General features: G+C 37.2%; 1 protein-coding gene across 1 annotated transcript; it reads right to left on the bottom strand.

Annotated features, from left to right (window-relative positions):
- Positions 885-20,755, bottom strand: ICOS (inducible T-cell costimulator). Its single transcript, NM_001044546.2, is given in 5 exon segments — positions 885-2,873; positions 3,217-3,301; positions 4,275-4,381; positions 5,034-5,372; positions 20,663-20,755. Coding segments are annotated over 5 exon segments (630 nt in total). The 5' UTR covers positions 20,721-20,755; the 3' UTR covers positions 885-2,832.

Genomic DNA, 23,459 nt, shown 5'->3' with positions numbered 1-23,459 from the left:
AGGATAGAACAATTTAAGCATCAAAATAAAATAAAAAATATAACAAACACTTGCCTACTGAATAAAATAAGAAACCATACACTTAAAAATTGAAAAATGAATAAATTGAAACTTTGAAGAGGAACAGATGGCTTATAAGATATCAAAGTACCTCCCCATGAACAATTTTTTATTGCTAAAGTGGAAAAGCATTACAGAAGAGAAGCTTGACAGACAGCACCTTAGTCAGGTAATCAAAATGGATGTTATCAGTAATCCAACTGATAGATTTGAGCCACCTAGTAAGATGCAATTAAAAGAACATAACATCACCTCTGTGTTATCTTTGCTGAAGATCAATAAAATGATTTAATTGTGAAAAAACATTAGACTGACCCAAATCAAGGGATATTCTACAAAATAATTGCTTGTAATCTTCAAAAGAGTCAAGACCATACAAGTCTAGACTGAGGAACTGTCCAGACTGAAGTTCAGAATAGAGATGTGACAACTAAAGGCAAAGGGAGATTCTGGAAGGAATCTTTTGCATAAAAGATATTATAAGGACACTTGGAAACTGCAGCCTGATGATTAGGGGCAGCAGTGTGTCCGTGATAATTTTCTGATGTTGACGATTATATTACGGTTATGGAAGAGAATGTACTTGTTCAAAGGAAATGCATACTATTCAGATATGATAGGGTATTAGGTCAGAAAATTAGAAAAATAAAAGTCCTTTTGCTAGCCTTCCAACTTTTTTGTGTTAGTGATTGTTTCAAATTTTTTTAAATGGAAATGAAAAGAGCAACTGTTCCAAGCAGTGTTAACAGTCTTTAAGAACAAGGTCAAATTTGCAAGTGCTAGGGTGATAATCATTCCCCACCCCCCCAAAGAAAACAGAGATATTTTGGTTGCTGAATAGCAAATATTTATTCTTTAGCTTCTTACCATGGCTAAAATCTATTTTATAATCAACTTTTCTTAAAATCAGTCTTTATTTCATAGAAATTGTATCCTTTAGTAATTCACTCTGAAATGTCCAGTGCTAAGAATAAGGATGCTTCAGGGCACAACTTGGACAACCAGGAGAGGTGGGCCATGTGAGGGCTGTTCTTCCCCACTTGACACCCCATGCAGAAGGCTGCAAACAACCCAGAGAACACCTCTGCAGAGCCAGCCAGTTTGTCCAAGTCAGCTGAAAACAGAACACCGTACTTGATTCAAATTACATATTCAGTACTGTACTGTACACATCCGGTATTACACATGCTTAAAATAATATAAGTATGCATAATGACACATCAGGTCTTATTTTTAAAGTAAACTATAAGCGGACAACTACAAATTTTAAAACTACTACATAATCCCATTTAATCAAACTCGAAAATGTTGTCACATTCACATTGGCTGCTTCCAAAGCCTTGGGCATGCAGAATAGGAAGGGGAGAGAATATTTCAGCTAGGAGTAATTACATGTTACATATACTTAAGAATCTTTCTGACCAAATCAAATTCAAATGAAGACTGTCTTAATGGGCCAGGACCAGTTTCCAGGCTGAGTGGCTTCTAGGAAAGGGAATTATACAGATGTTTTCTGACACATCTGGGCTTTTTCATAGATCCTGGAGGTCCAAACAGCAGGCAGACCCATTCTGGTCCCCAGCAACTTCAGCCTCTGGGTGCGAGAGCACCTGGTTATCTTGGCTTAGCAGAGTCTCCCAACTCTGGGAATTCCATCCAGGACCGGATGGCTGCTCCAGGCTGATGGGGGCCATTTCAACCTGTCAGGCCCAGAGGTAGCATGGCTCTAGTTTGGCAGTGACTTCCAGGAACTGCAGCCTTCAAGCTGAAAGGATCAGGGGCTTTACCCAACCCAGGTCAAGGCTTGACAGGGAAAGATGGACTTCTTTGTTTGTTTGCAATTTGAACATCTACAAAAATAGCCTAACTCGTAATTAATAGCACCATGTAAACATAGATAATGATGGGAAAGTATCATAAAATGAATTCGCTTTTGATTCTGAGCAATGTCTCCTACCACTGATGTCAACGAGTCAGCAAAGAAAACCATTTCGACTGAACTGGGGAAAAATAAGATACCTTTCTGGAGCAAAAATATGCTTGTTCAGGGAGAATAGAGGGAAGTTATAGTCATTAGGCTGCAACTCTACAGATAACTGAGTCACAAAAGGAAAAACAGTAGGCATAGCTCCTAACTCAGGGTGTCTGTCAAGTAGTTATGTGGAAGTATTTTGAAAAAGGAAAATTGAGAGCACGCAAAGGCATCTAAACTCCTGGTGGAGGGGCCAAGTGGACTTCAGAAGTTGGGGAAGAGCGCTGTGCACTAGTGCAATGATACGCTCTGGTTACACAACCACACCTCAGAAATAAACTAACTACAGTTTGGAAGCATCTCCTCCTATCATCTGATTTGAAAAGGAGAGATCATCCCTACGAGAAGGAGAGGTAGTTTGTTATTGAAATGCAGACAGATTCTGGCCCTTGGTGGCCCATTTGCTTTACAGATTCGGTACCCTTGGCATCTTGAAAACATTTTTGTAGACATGTTCATTTTACTGGCTGGTGCATTGCTAGAAGCAGATATGAAGACAGGAATTCCATCCCAGTGAGGTCTGTTTGTTGAGAACACATGAGCTGGGCTTTCTCTAAATCTACTTGCAGGAGGGTATTTGAGAGAATTCAGCAGTACTGAGGCTGACTGTTAAAATCCGTGTTGATGGATAGAGTCACGGGTTGAGACTGAACAAAATGCCAGCAGAAGATGGAGTCAAATCAAGTCCAGGAAATAAGGGAATCTTGCACTTCGAGTTGGAGAGAACTGGCCGACTTGGTTCATGCCCGTGTGCCAGAGCGTACCAAATTGCGGGTCACATCTATAACAAAAACTTAAAAACTTAGAATAAATTCTTTAAAGCTCTCCACATGCCAATCCCCTTCAACAAGGTTTGCCCTTTCCTCTGCCTCTTGTAAACACACACACACACACACACACACACACGAACACACACACACACACACACACACACACACACACACCATCCAAACACTTCCTTATGCAAGACTGAGCACTAATTCCCTATTTTCCATGGACTTACACCCATGGAAATATCACCCAGTCTTAGTAACATTTTCCCTTCCTATAAAATAAAAAACTAAAATGCTAGGCTTTGTGTAAAGAATACTCTTCCCTTCCCAAACCCCAACTTGTTGCTGTACCTGTTGGTCCAGCCTTTTTAGTGGTGTTCACTGCTGCCATGAACATGTATTCACTATTAGGGTCATGCACGCTGGGGCGATATTTCTGCAAGAAAAGTCAGAAACGTGGTTTGGCATCTGTTCTTCCCCATCTCCATTCCTGGGGCAGGGGGTATTTGTTTTTACTGTTTTCTATTTCCTTGTTGAAACAGTATATGACAGTGTTATAAGGTGACTTCAGCTCCTAACTTGAGGCTAAGTAGGAGAACACTGTGAAAAGGGCTTTAAGTTAAAAAAAAAAAAAAAAAAAAAACTTTCTGCTAAATGTCTTTTCTCATTTATGCCTGTACTGTTCCTTCCTCAATAGAGCTGGACTTGGAGAGTATCTTATTCTCCTCCTTCTTTATTCCTCTTTTCAAATTTTCTTCTGGTGTAGATATACACACTGCCTGGCCAATGATCATACTGTGGATATACTAAGGATGGTAATATCTTTGCATAATATGCAGAGCCTTGTAAGTTCTTTGACTGAGAACCCATATTGTAAAAGACTAAAGAGAATATCCCCAGCACAGAGAGATTTTTGTTATGCTGTTGTTTTCTCTTTCTGCATAGCTTTTCATTGGTTTTCTGTAAAAACAAGGAGTCCTAATAACTTACCACAGTTATTGACTACCTGAGGAAAACTTACAATTAATAAGTTGTTTCATCTGAAGTTTCATCTGCCCTGACTCTGGAAAATTAGAATCAAATTTTCAGCCCAACTGTAATAATTTTTATAAGTTGAAAGCACCTATTTTTATGTTTTAACCTTCCTCCTTCCTTTTTGTCTTTCCATGCCACAATTTGCTTATATTTTTTGAATAATAAAGATGACATAACTCTCTGTAAGCCACTGAATTATTTTTGGAATGAAGCATCTATAAAGCAAATAAGACTCTGTTCCAAGTTAGCAGTCTAATTAGTAGGCTTATCTGGAGGAAAATAAATCATCTAGTTGTTTATCAAATTACTCTGGCAATAGTAATAGGTACCTTGATGAGTAACAACTTTCCTCAGTAAAGACAGACAATGCTCACCTTTTTTGTAAGCCAACATGTAAGAACACATCCAATAATGTAGACTACAACAAAGGCTGCACATCCTAGAAGTAACCAGAACTTCAGTTGGCAACAAAGCTGTGATTCTGGGTTGGAAAAAAAGATACAGTAAGCAAAACTGTCAGAATCAAATCTCCTTTTCAGTGCTGAATCACAAGTTCATTCACTAAATTTAAACAAATGAAGTTTGTCTTCATTACAATCATGAAATCTAGTAAGAAATAAATCAATAACATCATCTCAGTATGACAGCAAAGAGCCAAAAACTAAAACCTAAAAGATTCCATGCACATATGTGTTTACAAATGTGATTAGTAGAAAAGACTTTGCTATCTTTGTTTTTGCAAAACAGTAAGTAGGAGAAGTAATAATATAAAACTACAAATCCCAGCATAAAACCAAAACCTTAAACTTTAGGTGAATAGAGGAAATAACTATTAAACCATGGTTTTGGATATTTGTCCTAATTTTTTCCTGATTTTTAATGGCATAGGTGTTTTAAAAAACAACATGACCTATTTCAAATTCAGCAGTCCATATGATTAAATTACCTATTACTAATTCATACTAATTAGGAATAAACATTCTTGCATATTTCATCATAAATTATTGCCAACAATTGCCCTAAAATGAACTCAACATGAAAGATAATTATTTTTTAATTGTTTTCATTAATGAGAAAAACCTGTTAAAATACATATGTACTCCTAGGTCTGGCAGATGAAAACAATGTCTTACCATAAATATTCAAATATTCTTTGCTTAGAATATCTACTTGAAAAGGTGGAGGATCAAAAATTGATAATTCACAGATGTAATAGCTGGCATAAGAACTGTCCAAGTTATACAGAAAAAAAGAGACACTGTTATTGGATAACTGAAACTGGCATAAATTCACGTTGGTAATGGACACCGTGTTTCCACTTCCCTTTGTCTTCGTAAGGTCACAGAGTATATTCTTCCCTTTCAGCAACTGCATCTTAAATTGTCGGACAGTATCAGGATATTTGCATACAATCTGTAGACCTCCATCATGAAACATAAACATCTCAGACTTGGCAGAGTCATTGACTTCTCCTGGATTAAAAAAAAGAAGAAGAAGAAAAGAAAACAAATTAAAAGTGACATTTTATGACTTTGTTGCCCTATATTTGAACACAAAAGTAATATCTTCCCTTCATAAAGTCACTTTTTTTGCACCATAATCAAAGAACTTCACAACCAAAAAACAGAACTTGATGTTAAAACTGAAAAAACAAGAAAAATCCTAGCCAGGAGACTTGTTTGTCATATATTAATATATAATATGCAATATATTAAATACCATATTTACATAGTATGAATCAAACAAATGGTTCCTGCCCTCTGGCAGATTTCATTCTGGAGACAGATTAGATAAACAACTAAATATGTAATGAGGCACATAATTCATGCTGAGAATGGAGTACTATTTAAATAAGAGTTGATAGGTTCTATTTTTTTTTTTTTTTTCTTTTTAGGGCTGTACCTACAGCATATGGAAGTTCCCAGGCCAGTGGTCAAATCAGAGCTGCAGCTGACAGCTTACACCACAGCCACAGCAAGACCAGATCCGAGCCACATCTGCAATCTAGTCATAGCTTGTGGCAACACCGGATTTTTAACCCACTGAGCGAGGCCAGGGATCAAACCCACATCCTCAAAGAGACAACGTTGGGTCTTTAACTGGCTGAGCCACAGCAAGAACCCCTTAGATTGGTTTTAATTTTGATTGGAGAATCAGATAATGCCACTTTGAGAAAGTGACTTTGAAAATTGAAATTGAAGAAGCGTTAGCACTTTCATGCTAATTTAGAGGATAAACCTCTCCAAAACAATAAGGAATTTTGGGAAAGACATAATATAGGGGAGAAAAACTTTTAAAAGCATGAAATAGCTTAAACTAAAAATGAATAATGATATATAAATATACACTGTACCCTCCTGCTAGGGAGTAAAAGAATCATTTCCAAATGATAGAAATGTGTCTTCTCTGAACCTCATCCATTGAAAACTGAATCAAAGTCTGATGATAAAGGTAAAACCCCACATATTTGTTTACTTTTTCATTTTTTAAAAGTGTTAAGCTTATAGGAAGTCAAGGTTATTTTTGTGAGCTATACGGAGAACACAGAAGAAAGAAACCTGACTGGCTTTGGCCTGGTTCCAGATTCTGAGTTATTCAGATCTTAAGTTCAAACTACTCTTTGCCTGCCTTTTTTCTTTTTATTTCTTCTTCTTTTTTTATTATGACAAAGCTTCATGCTGAAATTGTTTAGTAAAAATTATTCGCATTACAGTTTTTAGCTTAAATTTTGAAATCCCAGTTTTTATTCTTCAGAAAACTATGTAACAAATGCAAAGAAATTATTAAGGAAAAAAATTGCCTTGCCCTCCTACTCTAGTGAAATAGAAATACTATTTGTGCACTATTGCTCTTTGTTTTCCAGACATGTACTTATTTTATTTAGCAAACCTATTACTTTGCATTCTTCTATTGTCACTAAATGTTATGCCATAAACATTCCATTTTATATAGTTACCGTAATTATCATTTTTAATGATTATAAAAGGCCATAATATTAATGTATCATAATTTGTTAGAGCATTCCACTAATGATAACTGTTAGGGTTGTTTTCAGCATTTTGACTTTATGTAAATATTTTGACATGTGGTCAAAATGTTTAAATACTGTGATAACACTGTGTATTGTCATGATGCTTTCTGAAAGAAGTGTTCCACTTTATAACAGGGCTAGCATTATGCAGGAAAGTTCACTTGCCACAACTCTGCTTATACCAGGGCATTAATGTTATATAAGATTCACCAGTTACTTATTTTTCTTAATTATTTCTAGACTTTAATTTATATCTCTCATACTACTGAGAAATAGATTTTAAACTTTGGGATTTGATTGTAAAAATACACAAAGTGTTCTAGTTTTCACCTATAGCAATTCAGATTATTCAAACTAATTTCCACCCCAAAACACCCAAAATTATTGAATGAAATGTCTGGAAATATTAATCTAAGAATTTAAGAGCTGGGAAAAAAAAGAAGAAGAAGAAGATAAATTACTAGGTTAAATTTGAAGAGTCAGAATCCAGAGAGATAAGCAGAGCTTAGAAGTTTTTACTCCGAAGGTATGTGCTGTTTTCCCAAATTCAAACTTTTATTTTCACATCTCAACTATCAGAGCCTACAAGTGAGAAATCTGGTAAAAGACACTCACAATAAGTTGAGATCCCAAAGGGTACATCCTTAGAACACAAGTAAACCAGAAGTAAACCAGCCTTCATGCAGATCGTAGCCCACTTTCAAATCACTTTGATGGTCCAGATAATCCCAATACTTGAACTTTGTTTAAGGTGATTTGGGATTATTATTACCCGTAGGTTTTTTAAAGTAAAAATGCAAACTATTCCAGGAAGAAAAGATTTATATCCTAGGCCTCAAATTATCACTCAAATAATATTTAATTACAATGACAAGTACCAGCATAAAAAAATCAGGCACACAAGGAAACAAGACAATAACAGAAACAACAGACTACAAAGACAAATACACGGAGTTCCTATTGTGGCGCAGTGGAAACGAATCTAACTAGGAACATTGAGGTTGCATGTTCCATCCCTGGCCTCCACAGTGGGTTAAGGATCTGGCATGTAGGTTGCAGACGTGGCTCAGATCTGGCATTGCTGTGGCTGTGCCATAGGCCGGCAGCTGTAGCTCTGATTGAACCCCTAGCCTGGGAACCTGCTTGTGATTTCTTGGGATTCTTGAATCTGTGGATTATGACTGCAATCTGAATAATTTTTAACTGAATTTTCCAGTTATCAATTCTCTGTCTAATATTCTCTTAACCTAGCCATTGAGTTTTTAATCTCAGTTAGTATGGTTTTTTTGCCAGTTAGTTCTTTTTCAAATTAATTGATTTTTTTTCCTTAGTTTTCTCTGCTCTACAAATATTATTATAAGTTTGTCTTTTATTTAGTTAAACATAGTAAGCTCAATTGTTTTATTTTGGGGACCTGATAATTCGAACATATAATAGCTTATTTGTTTTTTTGTTTTCTTTCTTAGGGCCGCACCCGTGGCATATGGAAAGTTCCCCCACTTATTTATTAAATTGTACCTTTATATTTGTTCATTTTTCTGAAGAGGTGTTTTGTTTTAGAATGAAATAGTTTTAAATGTATACAGAAGAAAAACAATGCTTGATTTATTTCATTATTATTGTTACTGTTTTTGTTATTACTCTCCTCTTATGACAGTGTCCACAGCATATGGAAGTTCCCAGAATAGGGGTCAAATTGGAGCTACAGTTTCTGGCTTACACCAGAGCCACCAAAACGCAAGATCCGAGCTGCATCTGTAACCTACACCACAGCTCATGGCAATACTTGATCCTTAACCCACTGAGCAAGGCCAGGGATCGAACCTGCGTCCTCAGTTGGAATAGTTGCCACTGAGCCACGATGGGAACTCCCAATGCTTGATTTACTTTAAAAATATAGGGAACACCATAAGCAAAAGGAAGGGGGAAAAACTGATTACACGAGAATAGATGAGATCTTTATAAGATTAAAATGAAAGGTGTTTTGCATAGGACTTATTTGTCTGAGAGTACATTACATTGCATTACTATTGCTTTGATGCTAATGTCTTTATTGTCTGCTGCATAAGATAAAATCAATGGGCTGGTTCACAGTTCCTTTAGAAATGCAGAGAGCAACTTTCCTAAGGACTTTATAATGGCAGCCGATAAACCACAAAGAGATCTTGGAGCAAGGGTGTCTGCGGCCACCTTGTGCACACAAAGATGTAGATGTGTTGTCTTCTATTTCTGAAGATGATTTTGTCAGCAGTTTTTTTCTCCTTTCGTGCCCACACTATGACCTATGACCCAATGCAAGACAAAATAAAATGGTTGGCGGTACAGGGTAATGGAAAGGCAACGCTCAGTTTCCCAAGGAAACCAGAGGAAACCACTGGCTTGGCCATTAGCAAGTCTCTGTGACAAGGGTACCTCTCTAGAGTTTGTCTCTTCACCTGTGAAATAAGGAAGTGAGACCAAGACATCTTAAAATTCTTTCCGACATTCAGTCTCTATGGATTCAGGATGAGAACCTATCCGAATGAGACCAGGAACTACCAAAAGAGCAATTACTTTTCTGTTAGGTTCTTCAGAGGAGAAACCATGTTTCCTTAGTACTCTCTCTGTCTCAGCATCTTACTAGGCTATTCCAGGAAGTCAGGTGAAATGAAGATTGATGAGACTATCTTCCTGTTCATAAAAGCACTTAGGTATAAGTAAAATTACCCAAGTTTTTCTTGATTGACAGTGTCAAGCATGCGTGCCATTGACATCAGAGGGGTAACCAGGGCTTCCAAAGTGTCATTTCTACAAGAACTTCTTAATTATTCATTTTATCATTTTTAATCTAAAAACTACCTTGGTTATTTTTTTTATTATTATTAAATGTGGTTATAGACCCGACTTAAGTTTCCAGATACCCAGTCCTTAAGGTTTTCATCTGGAAAACCATTTGGCAACTCTAAGTCTGCTATTTGAATGTTTTCAACTGGAGGAATCAGTTATGGCATTTCAACAATTGCTTCATAACTACCTTAGAGAACAGATAAGCTCAAATAACTATTGACAAAATTTTCTTAGTCTCTGGTGCTATTTGAAAAATAAATTCAAAAGGAGCTCATCCCTCTAACCATGACTAAAGCATTTAATGGATAGACAGACAATTTAAGGAAATCAGAATATATTAGTTTCTTATAACTGCAGAAGCATCTAGAATCTTTTCTGTACCTTCCCTGGATATTCTTATCTCCAAGTCTAATATTCAACCAGGAATAGTGGTGTGATAGGACCAGTTTTCATAGCCAGTGGCTCTTTTGATGGGATGTCAAATCTGTTTGGTCAGTTCCCCTACCATCACAGAAGTAGTTGAAAACTGTGAGGGTCCCCCCCCCATCCATCTCTTTCTTCTTGCTCTCCTTCCTTTCTATCAAGCTAAAGTTTTCTTTACATACCACATGTTAATGTAAAATCACCCTCCAAAATATTCTCTCTCACACTATCTTGGATTTGTCCCTCATTCTCCCTAATACACCATTTCCATCTCCAATCCCCATAAGTTCTCATATACACTGTCTGTTCATGTTTCAGACATCCTGTAAACACCCCCACCATCACACTCGTGTTTCCTGTAACATGATTCAACCTGTGCCCAGCATCCTACACAGTCAAACCTGGCAAACGTAGAAATCATACCGCAAGTTCCTATTTTCCATGTAAGGAGAACTGATGGCCCCAGACAGTTTAGATTATTTGTCTAAAGTCACACCACTTCTTGGGCATATGAAGGATTTTGAGTCTTTGAAGGACCACTAGCAACAACCCAAAGAAGTATAATGGAAGCAGGCAACCTTGTGTGAAGCTAGAGAGTGGTCCCTACAGATTGAGTCTCACAGGATCACTGTTAAAAATTTGTCTGCATGAAGAAGGTCTAATTTCCTGAACCTGTATGCCCTTTAGAATCTAACCATTTCTCCATCTAAACTGCAATTGGTCCAAACCAGCATGATCTCGCTCTGGGTTGACAAGAACTTCCTAACTTTCTGCTCTCATTCATGGCCATTCACCACTCACTCTCCTCAAAGAAGCCATATACATCTTAGATACATAATCAGACAGTGTTATTGCCCAGCTTATAAAATATTTGTGGCTTTCCCAACTCAGAAGAAATTATAGCTCCTTATTCCATGACCTACTCTACCTTGCTAACACTGTTTTATAGAAGTCACTCACTACACTGCAGTCATACTGCTTTTCTTTCTATTTCTCAAAGCAAGAATCTGGTCCCCAAGGCTTTATATTTGTTGTTTCTTTGCCTGGGATGTTATCTCTGATTTTCATATGGTTGCTTCTTACTTGCCCAGCAACCACAGACCACTCAATTCAAAGTGCACCCTAAGTACCTCTCTGTCATATTACTTGAGATAAAGTATCATTGTCTGATTTGTTTGTTTATTTGCTTATTGTCTGGGTATCCCACTACAATATAAGCTTTAAAATCAGGAACCGCTTTGATTTTATTTACTGATCCATTACAAGTATATACAATAGCACCTGGTATGTAGCAAGTCACAATAAATATTTATTGGATGGATGGATGGATGGATGAATGTAGCTCTCAGTGATGTTATAAATCTGGAGACATAAAGCATAGAATATATTATATAAGAATCAGAAAGTGTTTAAGAAATAATCCAGTTAAGCCTTTCATTTTGAATTTTACATTTAAATTTACCAAGTTAACCTGACGCCAGAAAAATGAATATCTTGCCCAGGATTACATAGCCCATAACTGGGACATAATCCCAGGGTTAGCAATGACATGTTGCCTTTCTTCTGCAAATAAGTACATGCAAATATACAATCAAACACATATGACACCTCCTCAACAAGGATGTCAGATTCTAATGAATATTAATCCATCTGAGCTTTAAAGAAGCAGGTTGTTTAACTATTATAAATATCTACCAGGTTCGTAAAGACGTGTTTAGATGATTGACTCTTCTCTTGGCTCTTTGGTATCTACAGAGGGGAAGACAGGTTTAAAGCTGGTTATTATCTGTATCCTTCATAGTAAAGAATTATTAAATTTGCCCAATATATGTCAGGACTGGTGCACCTGGACCAAGGATTGTTCTAATACATCCAAAACTTTCATAACCAGAGCATGTTAATGATTTGTAACAGAAACACCATGCTATAACACTGAGCATTTAAAGCATTGTTAAAAACACAAATAGAAATATGTTCTCTGGAATCTTGGTGATGGGTCTTAAAATCTGAATAGTAAGACTTACTTTTGGGGAGTTCCTTTTGTGGCTCAGCAGGTTAAGAACCCAACTAGTATCCATGAGGATGTGGGTTCAAACCCTGGCCTCGCTCAGTGGAATTAAGGATCTGGCATTGCCACAAGATGCGGTATAGGTTGGGGATGCAGCTCAGATCCCAAGTTGCTGTGGCTATGGCTGTGGCATAGCCTGGCAGCTACAGCTCCAATTCAACCCTTAGCCTGGGAACTTCCATATGCCTTAAAAAAATTTTTTTTAACTTTTAATAAGACTTACTTTTGGTTTTGCTACCATATATTTTTACTTCTTGTTGGTAGTCCTAGACTATAAAGACTCTAAAGAACAGGTACTGTATCTAAATCACACTAACTACCAGGTCTAAAGGGTGCAATCCTTCCAAAAGAAGTTCAAAACTATTAACAACTGCTAGCTATGGTTTTTATAACATTACTGTTGATATCAATAGACTAATATTTCAAGAATGAAATCAAAATCTTTATATTAGATGATTTATTTAGATCTTCAAAAAAATTTAAAGATAAAAACATTTGCGTCTTCTTTTGGGGGATCTGTTAGGAAAAATCTCTAAAGAAAAGGGTCATTCACCTGAGAATTGCACTATGGTTCAGAAGTTTATTTGCCTATTGATTTTCTTAATACCTAAACTATTTCATTTGTTCAGTGTAAGATTGTCTTGCTAACATCCATCCTGCCAGGACTCTTTATAAGCAGTTGCATTAGGCCTGGTTGAAAATCTTTTGGCAAAAACACTTAGAGAACCCACACAGTGCAGGGGGTGCGAGACAATTCAGCAATTTGACTTTATTCTCCTTAACTCAGACTTTAACCACAAACCTCCACAAAGGTCTCAGAGCAATAGAAAGATAAGCGCTCCTGAGTTTGCAATTATTAATAATGCTTATTAAAAATATTTTCTGTAATCCAACAATGATAAGCTTTAGCTTAACATAGCACATAAATAACAGGCAAAGTTGTAAATATTGAAATGTGTATATTAGGGTTTTGTTTACTTAAAAATGTTGGCATTTAAAAAAATATGCTCTCTACTACTTTTTTCACCTTTCATAAAAGCACTGTCATTTCTTATGCATCTACCAGCTACAACTTTTAGAATCCCAATTAGAAGATTTTTATATAAGCATCATTTCTATATTTACATTATTATTCAGAGGCATTCATAGTCTAAAGCAGTGATTGAAATCAGTAGCAAAGGGAGGCAAAATAACCCAATCCAAAGTTTTAACACTTGTGGAAAAGAAAGCCAAAAAAATGTGAAGAAGAAACATAAGCATAAAGTCAAAAAGCCAAAAGATTATACACACATACACACACATGTGTGAATTGTTTTTATTCCCTGAGGAATTCTGTAGAGAGAGTAAAACAAGCTTTGGTGCTCTAAAATGTATAATTTTTTTTGTAAATGAAAGATTGATTTTCTTCTCATAAAAACCAACTTGCTTTGTGAAAATGGAAAAATCCAGAGGTGTTGTAAGACTCTCTAGCAATATTTACAAAATAATTAAAATAAACTCTACTCCAGTAACCCCCACTTTTTTCTCCAGCCCTTCCCTTGACTTCAGTCAGTCCCTTATTTCCAGTTTCCTTTTAACACCTCTATCTGGACACCTCCGGCACATCAAGAGTAACATTCCCCAACTGAACTTAGTATTCACTCACCAAACCCAAGTCCTGTCCTTTAAGTCAGGAGACACCTCAGAACCCCAGAGTCTTCCTCATTTTTCCTTTTCTGACTGTCCTGATAGAATTGATCACCAAGTCCAGTTGACTCTAAGTCTTGAATTCAATTGATTTTCTCCATTCCCATTGCCAATCCAGGACCTTTCACACTTTCCCTCATCTGTGGAGGCATCTTCTTGACTGGCCTGCTCAATAGTAGTCTCTCCCTCTGAATCCATCCTCCATGCTGTTTCCAAAATTGTGTTTCTAAAAAGCATTTCACTCTCCAGCATACAAGCTTCTATTACATTTTTGCATATGAGGTTAAAAAAAAATCAGTTTTCTTAGCATGACACAAAACCCTTTCACAATCTCAGGGGCTATAAACCTTCAAGCTACACTGAAGTTTTTGGTCATTCTTTTCAGAGTGTTACTTCTGTTCCCATAGACCAGAATATCCTACTACTCCTTTATCTGCTTGGAAATCCTCACTCTTTCTTTAGGAACTATTTTAATTGTTCCCTGAGACCCCTATCTCTATGTTCTCAATAAAGCTTTATTTACGCCAATATATTTATAATGTCTAAGCTTAGACCATAATCATTTTTCTATCATTTAATCACAAGCTTCTGAAGGATAAAGATTGTATCTTGGTCACTTAACTAGTCCCAGGACTTGCAATATAGTAGACACTCAATAATAATAAATGAAAGAATGAGTAGAAGAATACGGAAGCTGGTAACCAGCATTTACCAGCTATGGCTGGTAAATGTTCTGGAATGGGGTGATGGGATGAGCAAGAAAAACAGAGCAAGAGATCCTATTTACTGGATAATGGAGATTAATTATTTCTAGGTCTAAAGGCAAAGACTCAAACTGAATGTGATACCCCCAATGGTTCTCTGAAGCCTAATAAGTCTGGAGTTATATAAACATCTAAGCTTTCAAAAGCTTCCAAATAATAATTGCAACTTATAAACATTGTGTGCTTCCCATATATTAAGGGTTTTAAATGCATTGCATACAATATATCATTTGATGTTCACAGCAGCTTTTTACATCATACTTTCTATTTTTAATCCTTATTTTACAGATGAGGAAACTGAGGCTTGACTAACTAGCCCAAGGTTATAGAGGTAAAATGTAGCAGAGCCATAATTTGAACCTAGACAATTTGAGACCAGAGTCCACATACATAAGGAGCCCCTTAGTCCAATAATCTAGTCCAATCTCCTAGTTTTACAGACACTGAATCACAGAAGCTAAAGAGACTTGCTGAGAAAAAAAAAAAAAAAAAAGTCAGAATGAAAGGAAGAAAGGACTTTTCACATTAAGCTAGATTTGGAAGTTTGTTTCAATTTCTTTTCCTTTGAGATATATTGAGTATGAAATTGTCCCAAATATTTAAAGTAATATTCACATTGGAGACACCTATGTATTCTATGATTTAAGAGGTCATCATATACCATATAATTAAATAAGTGCCAACAGGGACTACTTGGAAAGTTTGCTTCAGTTCCAGATAGTACAAAATAAACAGAACTTGAACTGTGAGTGCAGTAGAGGTTTTGTTTGCTTGTTGTTGTTGTTTTTCATGAATGGATTTGGGGGGGACTGAACCATAGGAGAATATAAATGTTGGCTATAAAAAGTCTGATTTCTCACATTCAAAAAAGTTCCATTTAAAGGATACTTCATTGCTTGTCTAAAGTGCCATATCTATGGCATCATAGCTCAGACAAACAAAAGTCTGAACAGAAGTTCAGACTCTATCAGAACCAGTAGTTGACTAGTCAAATGCTTGAATCCATAATCTTCCTTGCTGACAACCTGTTTTTTCTTAGCTTTCCCTCAAGCAAAGCAGATCCAGGCATCAATATGTTATGCATGAGCCAGAAGAGGTTCATATTCTAATTTCTGACTATCTCTTTAAACTCAGTCTCAATCTGTTTCAATCAATCATGCAAGCCAAACTAATGAAAAAAAAATTACACTTTGACTAACAGCTTTCATTTGTGTTACATATTTTCTCCATACTTAAGTTCTACTTTCCAAAACATAATTCTGAATTTTCCTAAGAGGGTATTGAATGTCACATTCTTACTTTACTTGGAATGACCAAAACGTGACATTTGATAGACTCAATTCATTAGACTAGCAGTAGCACAGAGATGCCATTTATGGAGTTAAAGTGGCCTTTTCTTTGGATATTGAAGGCTGCAAATGATACACGTTTGTGTTTGCAAATCTTAGTAAGTCTTTTTACATAAAATTCATTCTTAAGGTTAGGGAAACAGCATAAACTGTGGCTTTTGGTCAGTTTACAACTGCAGATACTGAGGCCAATTTTTTTAAGTCAAAGAAATCTATGGATATTACAGTGAGGAAAACTTTGATGAGAATTTATGTCCACTCTACACACCCATAGTTTGTTTCTACCAAGAAATGGGAATATGCCACTAGTAATTTAAGAACTATAACATTCCATTTCATCTGAGGGAGTTGTAAACAGCGATGGAAAGTTATTAAAGCCATTTTGTTCACTAATGATGAAAAAACAAGGGTCTCGAGATCTTATATGAGAATAATACGCATTTCTAAAAAGAAGGAAAAAAGACAAAGATAGGACTAAACAACTACTAGGAGGGAAATATCCCTGAAATTAAATTTAAAAAAGAAAAACTGAAGTCTGCAGGTTGAAAAGGTTCACCCAGTCCAAAGCAATGTTAATGAAAATACACAGAACTTGGCATATCCTAATGGAATTTCTGAATTCCAATATCCAACAGAATAGCCTACAAGATTCTAGAGAATTTTTCAAGTTCTTTGCAAAGGAATGAGAGTTGGACTAGCATGGAACTATTCACCCGCAACCCTAAAAGCCAGTAGGCATGGATGAATATCCAAAGACTATTAAGAGAAAAGGCTGCAGTCCAGGAATCTCATTCCTGGAAAAGATATTAGTCATCCATCAGAGTAAAAGGAAGACATCTTTATATATGCTGGACTTCGGAGAGTTCAAGGGATCCGAAGAAAATAATGGAAGTCTTCTGATCACTGAGTCAGAACAGGAAAGACAAGACAGGAACAGATGATAAGAATGATGCTGCCCCTGAAAAGAAGGGAAGTGAGTGTAAAGAAAGAACTCTTGAACTAGAAGAGAAATACTGTCTGAGGAAATTTAGCAATGATCTGCAACTACAAGTTTTTCATTTTTTCAACAAAACCCACGTATGTGGCAGGGGTATACTAACAGGAAAGCCTGAGAGTGGGACAAAAACACTCCAAAGTTCTTGACATGTTGAAGGAGGGGGAGATAAACACACCAAGCAAGGCCATTGTCATTATCTCCTTTACTGCAATAATAAACAAACAGACATTCAAGTAAGATGCTCTGAACATGATAAAGACTTGGCCAACCAAGAAATGTAGTCGCCCTCCCAAATTACAGAGGAAAGAGGGGAGTTAAAAGAAACCTCCTCATACCAACAAAAATAAAAGAGACTATGACAACAGAGGAAAATAAATAGAAATGAAACATAATATTGAAGGAATAAAATCAATATGGTGTTACTGTGCTGAAGGAATATGGCCTAAATTAATCTATTGAAAGCAAAGACAGGCAATTTGGATTTTTTTAATTCAACATGTGCCCTGGAAGGACATGCTGTGAGGGGCTCAAAGGTCAGCTTATATCCACAGATCTCTGTGCTCTGGGAGGAGGAGAAGGGAGATGCCAAAGGGCTGTTTTCTTGAGGTGACAGAATTCAGGAATCACTGCTTTGATGCCTAGGTGACAAGAGCAAGGTTCAAAATAAGCCTGTTACCCTCCTAGCTTCTGTCCTGAATACAGCATGCGACATGCATTATTAAGCACCATCTGACATTGGTCATTCCCTCTCCACTGCTTTCAAAGTAGTCTTTCCAAAACCAGAATTCATCAGGTCATCCAGATGGTCCCCATTGCCCAGAAGATCCAGAAGCTGCTACTGAGAACCACCAAGCTTTCTGACCTCTTAACTCACCAATCAAATAACAAAACTAGTGAGGATGTATCCGTTTTGAGATTTATGGTCTATTTCATTTCCTCAATTTGATGCGAAAAGAATGTGAATCTTGGCGTCAGACATCTGACTTCTAATCTTGGTTCTGCCACGAATCACTAGGTAACCAATCACTTAGCCTTTCCTGATCTGAGATTCTCCAAACATAAACTGAAAATAAGAACGCCTTCTACCTCTCTATGGGATGAAAAGGCTGACATAATGAGGAAATTAAAAATATGCCAAAGGAAAGGACCTGCAAGAGCTTCATTTATTTTAGTTTGACTCTTTGCTTTGCATTGAAAGCCTTTAAAATGGCAGTTGCTGAATAAATGCATTGTGATGATATTTTAAACGTAAAGGTTGCTAGCAATGTCCTCTCTCTGTCTAGCCATTCATGCCCCAATTTTGCCTCATGTCACACAGGAAAACAGCTTGTCACATGGCATGGTTTTCTGTGTGATAAAGGAGAACAACAGTTTTATTCCATCAGAATCCAAGATAAATATCATTCCAGAAGTACAATTTATTCATCTTAGTCTGGCAACTAAAAACAATTTCTAGTTATTAGGCCAGATCCACTCTTTCACAGCAGAAACACCACATTGCACATTGGAATGCTTTTTAGCAGCACAAACGAACACTTCAATGACTTGAACCGGTGTTCTTGGAAGATAATCTGAAATCCTTCACATGGCACATAGAGTCTAACCTTTTCTTTCCTTTCCAGCCTCATCTAGCACCGTCCCCAGCCTCTGCTCTTTCTGTACTCAGGCACATCCACCTTCTTCCAGCCTCCAGACTGACTTCCTTTCTTTCTACCACAGGTCCTTTGCACTTACTCTTCTCATGATATGGAATATTCTTGCCTACCTTCCAATCACTCTCCCATTTACTCCCATTTGTCCTTCAATTTCTTTTATTTCTTCTTTTTATGGCCTCACCTACAGCATATGGAAGCTCTCAGGCTAGGCGTCAAATCAGAGCTGCAGCTGCCAGCCTACACCTACACCACAGCCACAGCAACACCAGATCCAAGCCACATCTGTGACCTATACCACAGCTCATGGCAATGCCAGATCCTTAACTCAGTGAAAAAGGCCAGGGATCTAACCCACATGCTCATGGATACTAGCCGGGTTCTTTACTGCTGAGCCACAATGAGAACTCCTGTCCTTCAAATTTCAACTGAAGTGTCACATTCAGAGGAAAGACTTGGATGAAACACAGCCCCAACCGCACCTCCATACCCACCCACGCTACTCAGGACTTTTCCTGACATCCTCTAATAGAACTGCCTATAAATGTCATGCACTCATGGGATTATGATAATCTATTTTTTATAATGATTTTTATTTTTTCATTTTACCTGATTTACAGTGTTCTGTCAATTTTTCTGCTGCACAGTCACACATACATATATACATTCTTTCTTCTCCATTATCATGTCCCATCCATTCATGGGATTATGATTCATGTCTCTCTCCCAACCACTCAAGTAGCTTCCTGGGGGTAAGGACTGACCTGGTTTTTCTCATCATTGTACACACAGTGGCCAGCACAGAACCTCCTGCATGGCAGGTGTTTGGTGCTGAAGTAATGAATTAGTGTATGAGTGAATGAATTAATATCAATTCCAAAGCGATTCCTCTGTTACTCATGCTGCTGGAGGATTTCATTGGGTTGTAGAAAAGGCACAGTTTAATAAACAAGCAGCCCCAACCTGCCCTTGGGACTTACAAGTAGACTCTAGTTCCTCATTCCTCTTTCCTCTTTATTTATGCACATTGAAGCCACCTTGAGCCACCACAAGATTGAATATTTGACCATTACATTTTTTTTAATTATTTGGAGAGAAAAATAAAGTCTATCTTTTTGTGCCATTGCAAAAATTCTTTCTAAATAAGATGATACCTACTAAAAGTTTTGCTTTCGCTTCTAGTGTTAATAGAACTTCACGATTTAATATAATTTCACTTGCTTTTTCCCAGCCTTAAGAACATGGCTCCAAGTTAAAGATAAAACAAAAATAATAGGAAATGTACCAAGTAAGAAACAGCAGCAACACATGTATTAATTTCATCATAGGTATCATTATTTATATTGCTCAAATAGATTCTGATATATACCACCTAAGAGAAAGGATCGAGGACTTCAGAGTAATTTTTCTGATGTCTACAGAGGCTAGGGAGTGGTTTAACATTGGTCCACTACTTCTTGACCTTTAAGAAGGACACATTAATGTCAAAAAAAAGAAAAAGAAAAAGAAAAAGAAAAAAAAAAAACAGCAGCAGCCTGGGCATTTCAGACAAAAGACCGTCCAGATAAGATTAAAATCAAAATCCTTCTTTTCAAAGCCTTTCCATTTTATTTTCTCCTTCAGAAAGAATTCCCAGTTCAAATGCCAGGACTACTTAATTTTCATTCTGTTGACACAAGTCATTTTGCCTTTCATCTTTCTCTGAGAATAGTAAGCCACTCTTCTACTTTAACCGCTAAAAGGTAACTTCAAGTAGGTAATTTAAAATTTTAATGATCTGATGAGACATTTTTCTTCATCTTAAAACAATGACATAAACTCCCTTCACTGTGGGCTTGGGCTCTTCTATAATCGTTCTTACTTTCTTAAAAAAAATTCTATTTGAGGCTTCAGTTTTCTACCTTTGATTTTTCTTAATGTTCACTTGAATTATAACTTAATAATAAATATTCAATAGGCCACTTACCCATTAGAACTTCAACTTGGAAGCAGAAGAGAAAGAAATACCAGAGATCTGACTTCATGTTTGCCAGAAACAAATTCGATTCTCTCCTTCAGTGTTCAAAGCTGACAAAGAATTCATATTCTCAGCTGTTTTCTATTTTCTGGAAAGGAAGTGGGTTTTGTGGCGGTTGATGTAGTGTCACACTTACCATCAAGGCAAGGAGGTGGCTCTTAATTGATGTCAGTGGCTATATGGCATTATTACTCATGGGCATTAAGCTTAATCCATGGATTATTGATGATTTTGAAGACAGAGGATAACTTTACCCTCATTCTAGTTCCAATAAACAAATGAAAGAGATAATCCCTATACTTTATAGAACCATTCTATTCCTCTGAATCAATAGTTATTGGGGAATAATATGATCTAAAATTAACCACATGATAAATAACATATATTTTGACACATTTCTGTCTTATGGTATTTGCCCCACAGATAGAAAGCCTTTGAAAGAGGACAAGAAATAAATGCAAGTATTACGGAACTTGAAATGAAGAGATCTGAGAGAGGAGCAACATAGGTATCTGAGAAAGAATATTTACAAAGTATTCATTGAGGATTGTAATTTTCCAAAGGATGGAGTCAGTTTTAATTTAACTTAAACCCTGCTTTGCATAGTAGAGCAAAGTCTGTCAAAACCAAGGATTCTGCCCCTATAGCCTCAGATGAAAGTAAGAAAGTTGAAGAGCCTACCCATGGTCTCTCTGTCCTTGCAGAGAGAGTAGGCAAACACAACAGTAATAATAATATAAATAATTACATTTATATATAATTATGTATATAATGCTTCACGTGAAATAATACATGTTAATGCAAAGCATATATAAAATTAAATGTAAAATAACATATCTATTGCATATAAGATATGGATATAGAAGTTCCCACTGTGGTGCAGGGGAAATGAATCCAACTAGTATCCATGAGGATTCAGGTTCAATCCCTGGCATCACTCAGTGGGTTAAGGATCAGCATTGCAATGAGCTGTGGCGTAGGTTGAAGACACGGCTCAGATCCTGCATTGCTGTGGCTGTAGTGCAGGACAGCAGCTGTCGCTCCAATTCAACCCCTAGCCCTGGAATCTCCATATGCCATGAGTGTGGCCCTAAAAAGCAAAAAAAAAAAAGATGAATACAGCTAATATTATATTTATATTATTTCACATTATTTTGATAGATTATTTATATATTTATATAATGTTTTATATATATGTATTAATTCATTTAGGTTTAAAAAAAATTGTCTTTTTATGGCTGCATCCTTGGCATATGGAATTTCCTAGGCTAGGGGTCCAATCAGAGCTATAGCCACCGGCCTACACTGTAGCCTCAGCAACACCAGATCTGAGCCATAGTTCATGGCAATGCTAGATCTTTAGCCCACTGAGCAAGGCCAGGGATGGAAACTGCATCCTCATGGATGCTAGTTGGATTCTTAACCCACTGAGCCACAGGGGAACTCCTGTATTAATTCATTGAATCCTCTTAAGCATCCTATGATGGGACTACTAGTATCTCCATTGTACAGATGAGGAAAACTGAGGCACAGAGAGGTAAAGTGCCTGACCCAAGCCACTTAGTAAGTAGCAGTGCTAGGATTTGGAGAGTGGGGCTCCAGAATCCTTACTCTGAACCAAGCAGGCAGAACAATTCATGCCAAGGCCTGCGGAGCCTACTAACCAGAGGTCAGAACCAGCTTCTAGGATGATGGACCTAGGCTGGTTTCTGGGACATAACAGGGCAAGGTCAACTCTCAGCTTGCAGTACTTATATTCAGGTGAGAAGCTGAAATCAGCAGGGCAGGGCAACCAAGGGTTCAGCCTAAAATGTCCAGTCTCCAAAGCAGAATTCAGGGTTGGGGCTATAAGGGAGCAATTAAAGATTCTGGACCAGAGCCAAAAGGTTCCAAAGGTAGGAGTCTGATCCTGCAGTAATTTCTAAAATGCTGAGGCTTCCTAGGTACTTTTTTAGGGTTCCTGGGCCTCTAAAGTGGGTATAAAATAAGGTATTTGAAGTTTGGAACCTGAGCAATATAGACCTGCTACCCCTACTTCCTTCCTTTCCTTCCTCTGTGCTCCCTGACCCCCAGCATCAAGAAGAAATGCTTCCAGACCCACTGTCACTGGACTGAAGTCCTTTCTCAGAAGAGACAGGAAGGAGAGAATAACTGAATTTTTCTAACCCAGTTGTGGCCTCACTCTGGAACTAAGTGTGGTGAGATTTTACTTTGTTTGATAGAAGCGGCTACAAATTCTAGAGCCCAGGTGCAGTTATGCTGAGGAAAACTGGGAGGAGTCTAACAGCGACTGTTTTTCGAGTATATACTGTGTGCCAGACACCGTGCCTCACAAGCATCATCTCATCCAGTTCTCACAACTGCTCTATGAGGTAAATCTTATCATCATCCCCATTTCCCAGATGAGGAAACTGAGATTTAGAGAGATGAAGTACTTAGCCCAGGATGGCATGGCCGACGAGTGATGGAGCCAGGTCCAACACAGGCAATGAAGCTCTGAGTTCCATACTCTTAGTCACCACAATATACTCACACGATAGTCTTCAATGATCTAGCCAGAAATTACTGGTAATATATGGGGGAGTTTGCCTCAGATTTTGGTGGGAGACACTTAGGTCCTAGATGAAGCTCCAAAGGATTTGAATGCAAAAGAGACTTCCTAAGAAAATGTAGGTGCAAGGTTTCTATCCCAAGAGGAGAAAAGTTACACAAATAATGGCAGGGTTTCACTTTAGTTCTATTGGCA

This window comes from Sus scrofa, chromosome 15, assembly GCF_000003025.6.
Source record: "Sus scrofa isolate TJ Tabasco breed Duroc chromosome 15, Sscrofa11.1, whole genome shotgun sequence".
NCBI lineage: Eukaryota > Metazoa > Chordata > Mammalia > Artiodactyla > Suidae > Sus > Sus scrofa.
The sequence above is the reverse complement of the archived record's forward strand: the minus strand, read 5'-3'. Positions and strand labels throughout refer to the sequence as shown.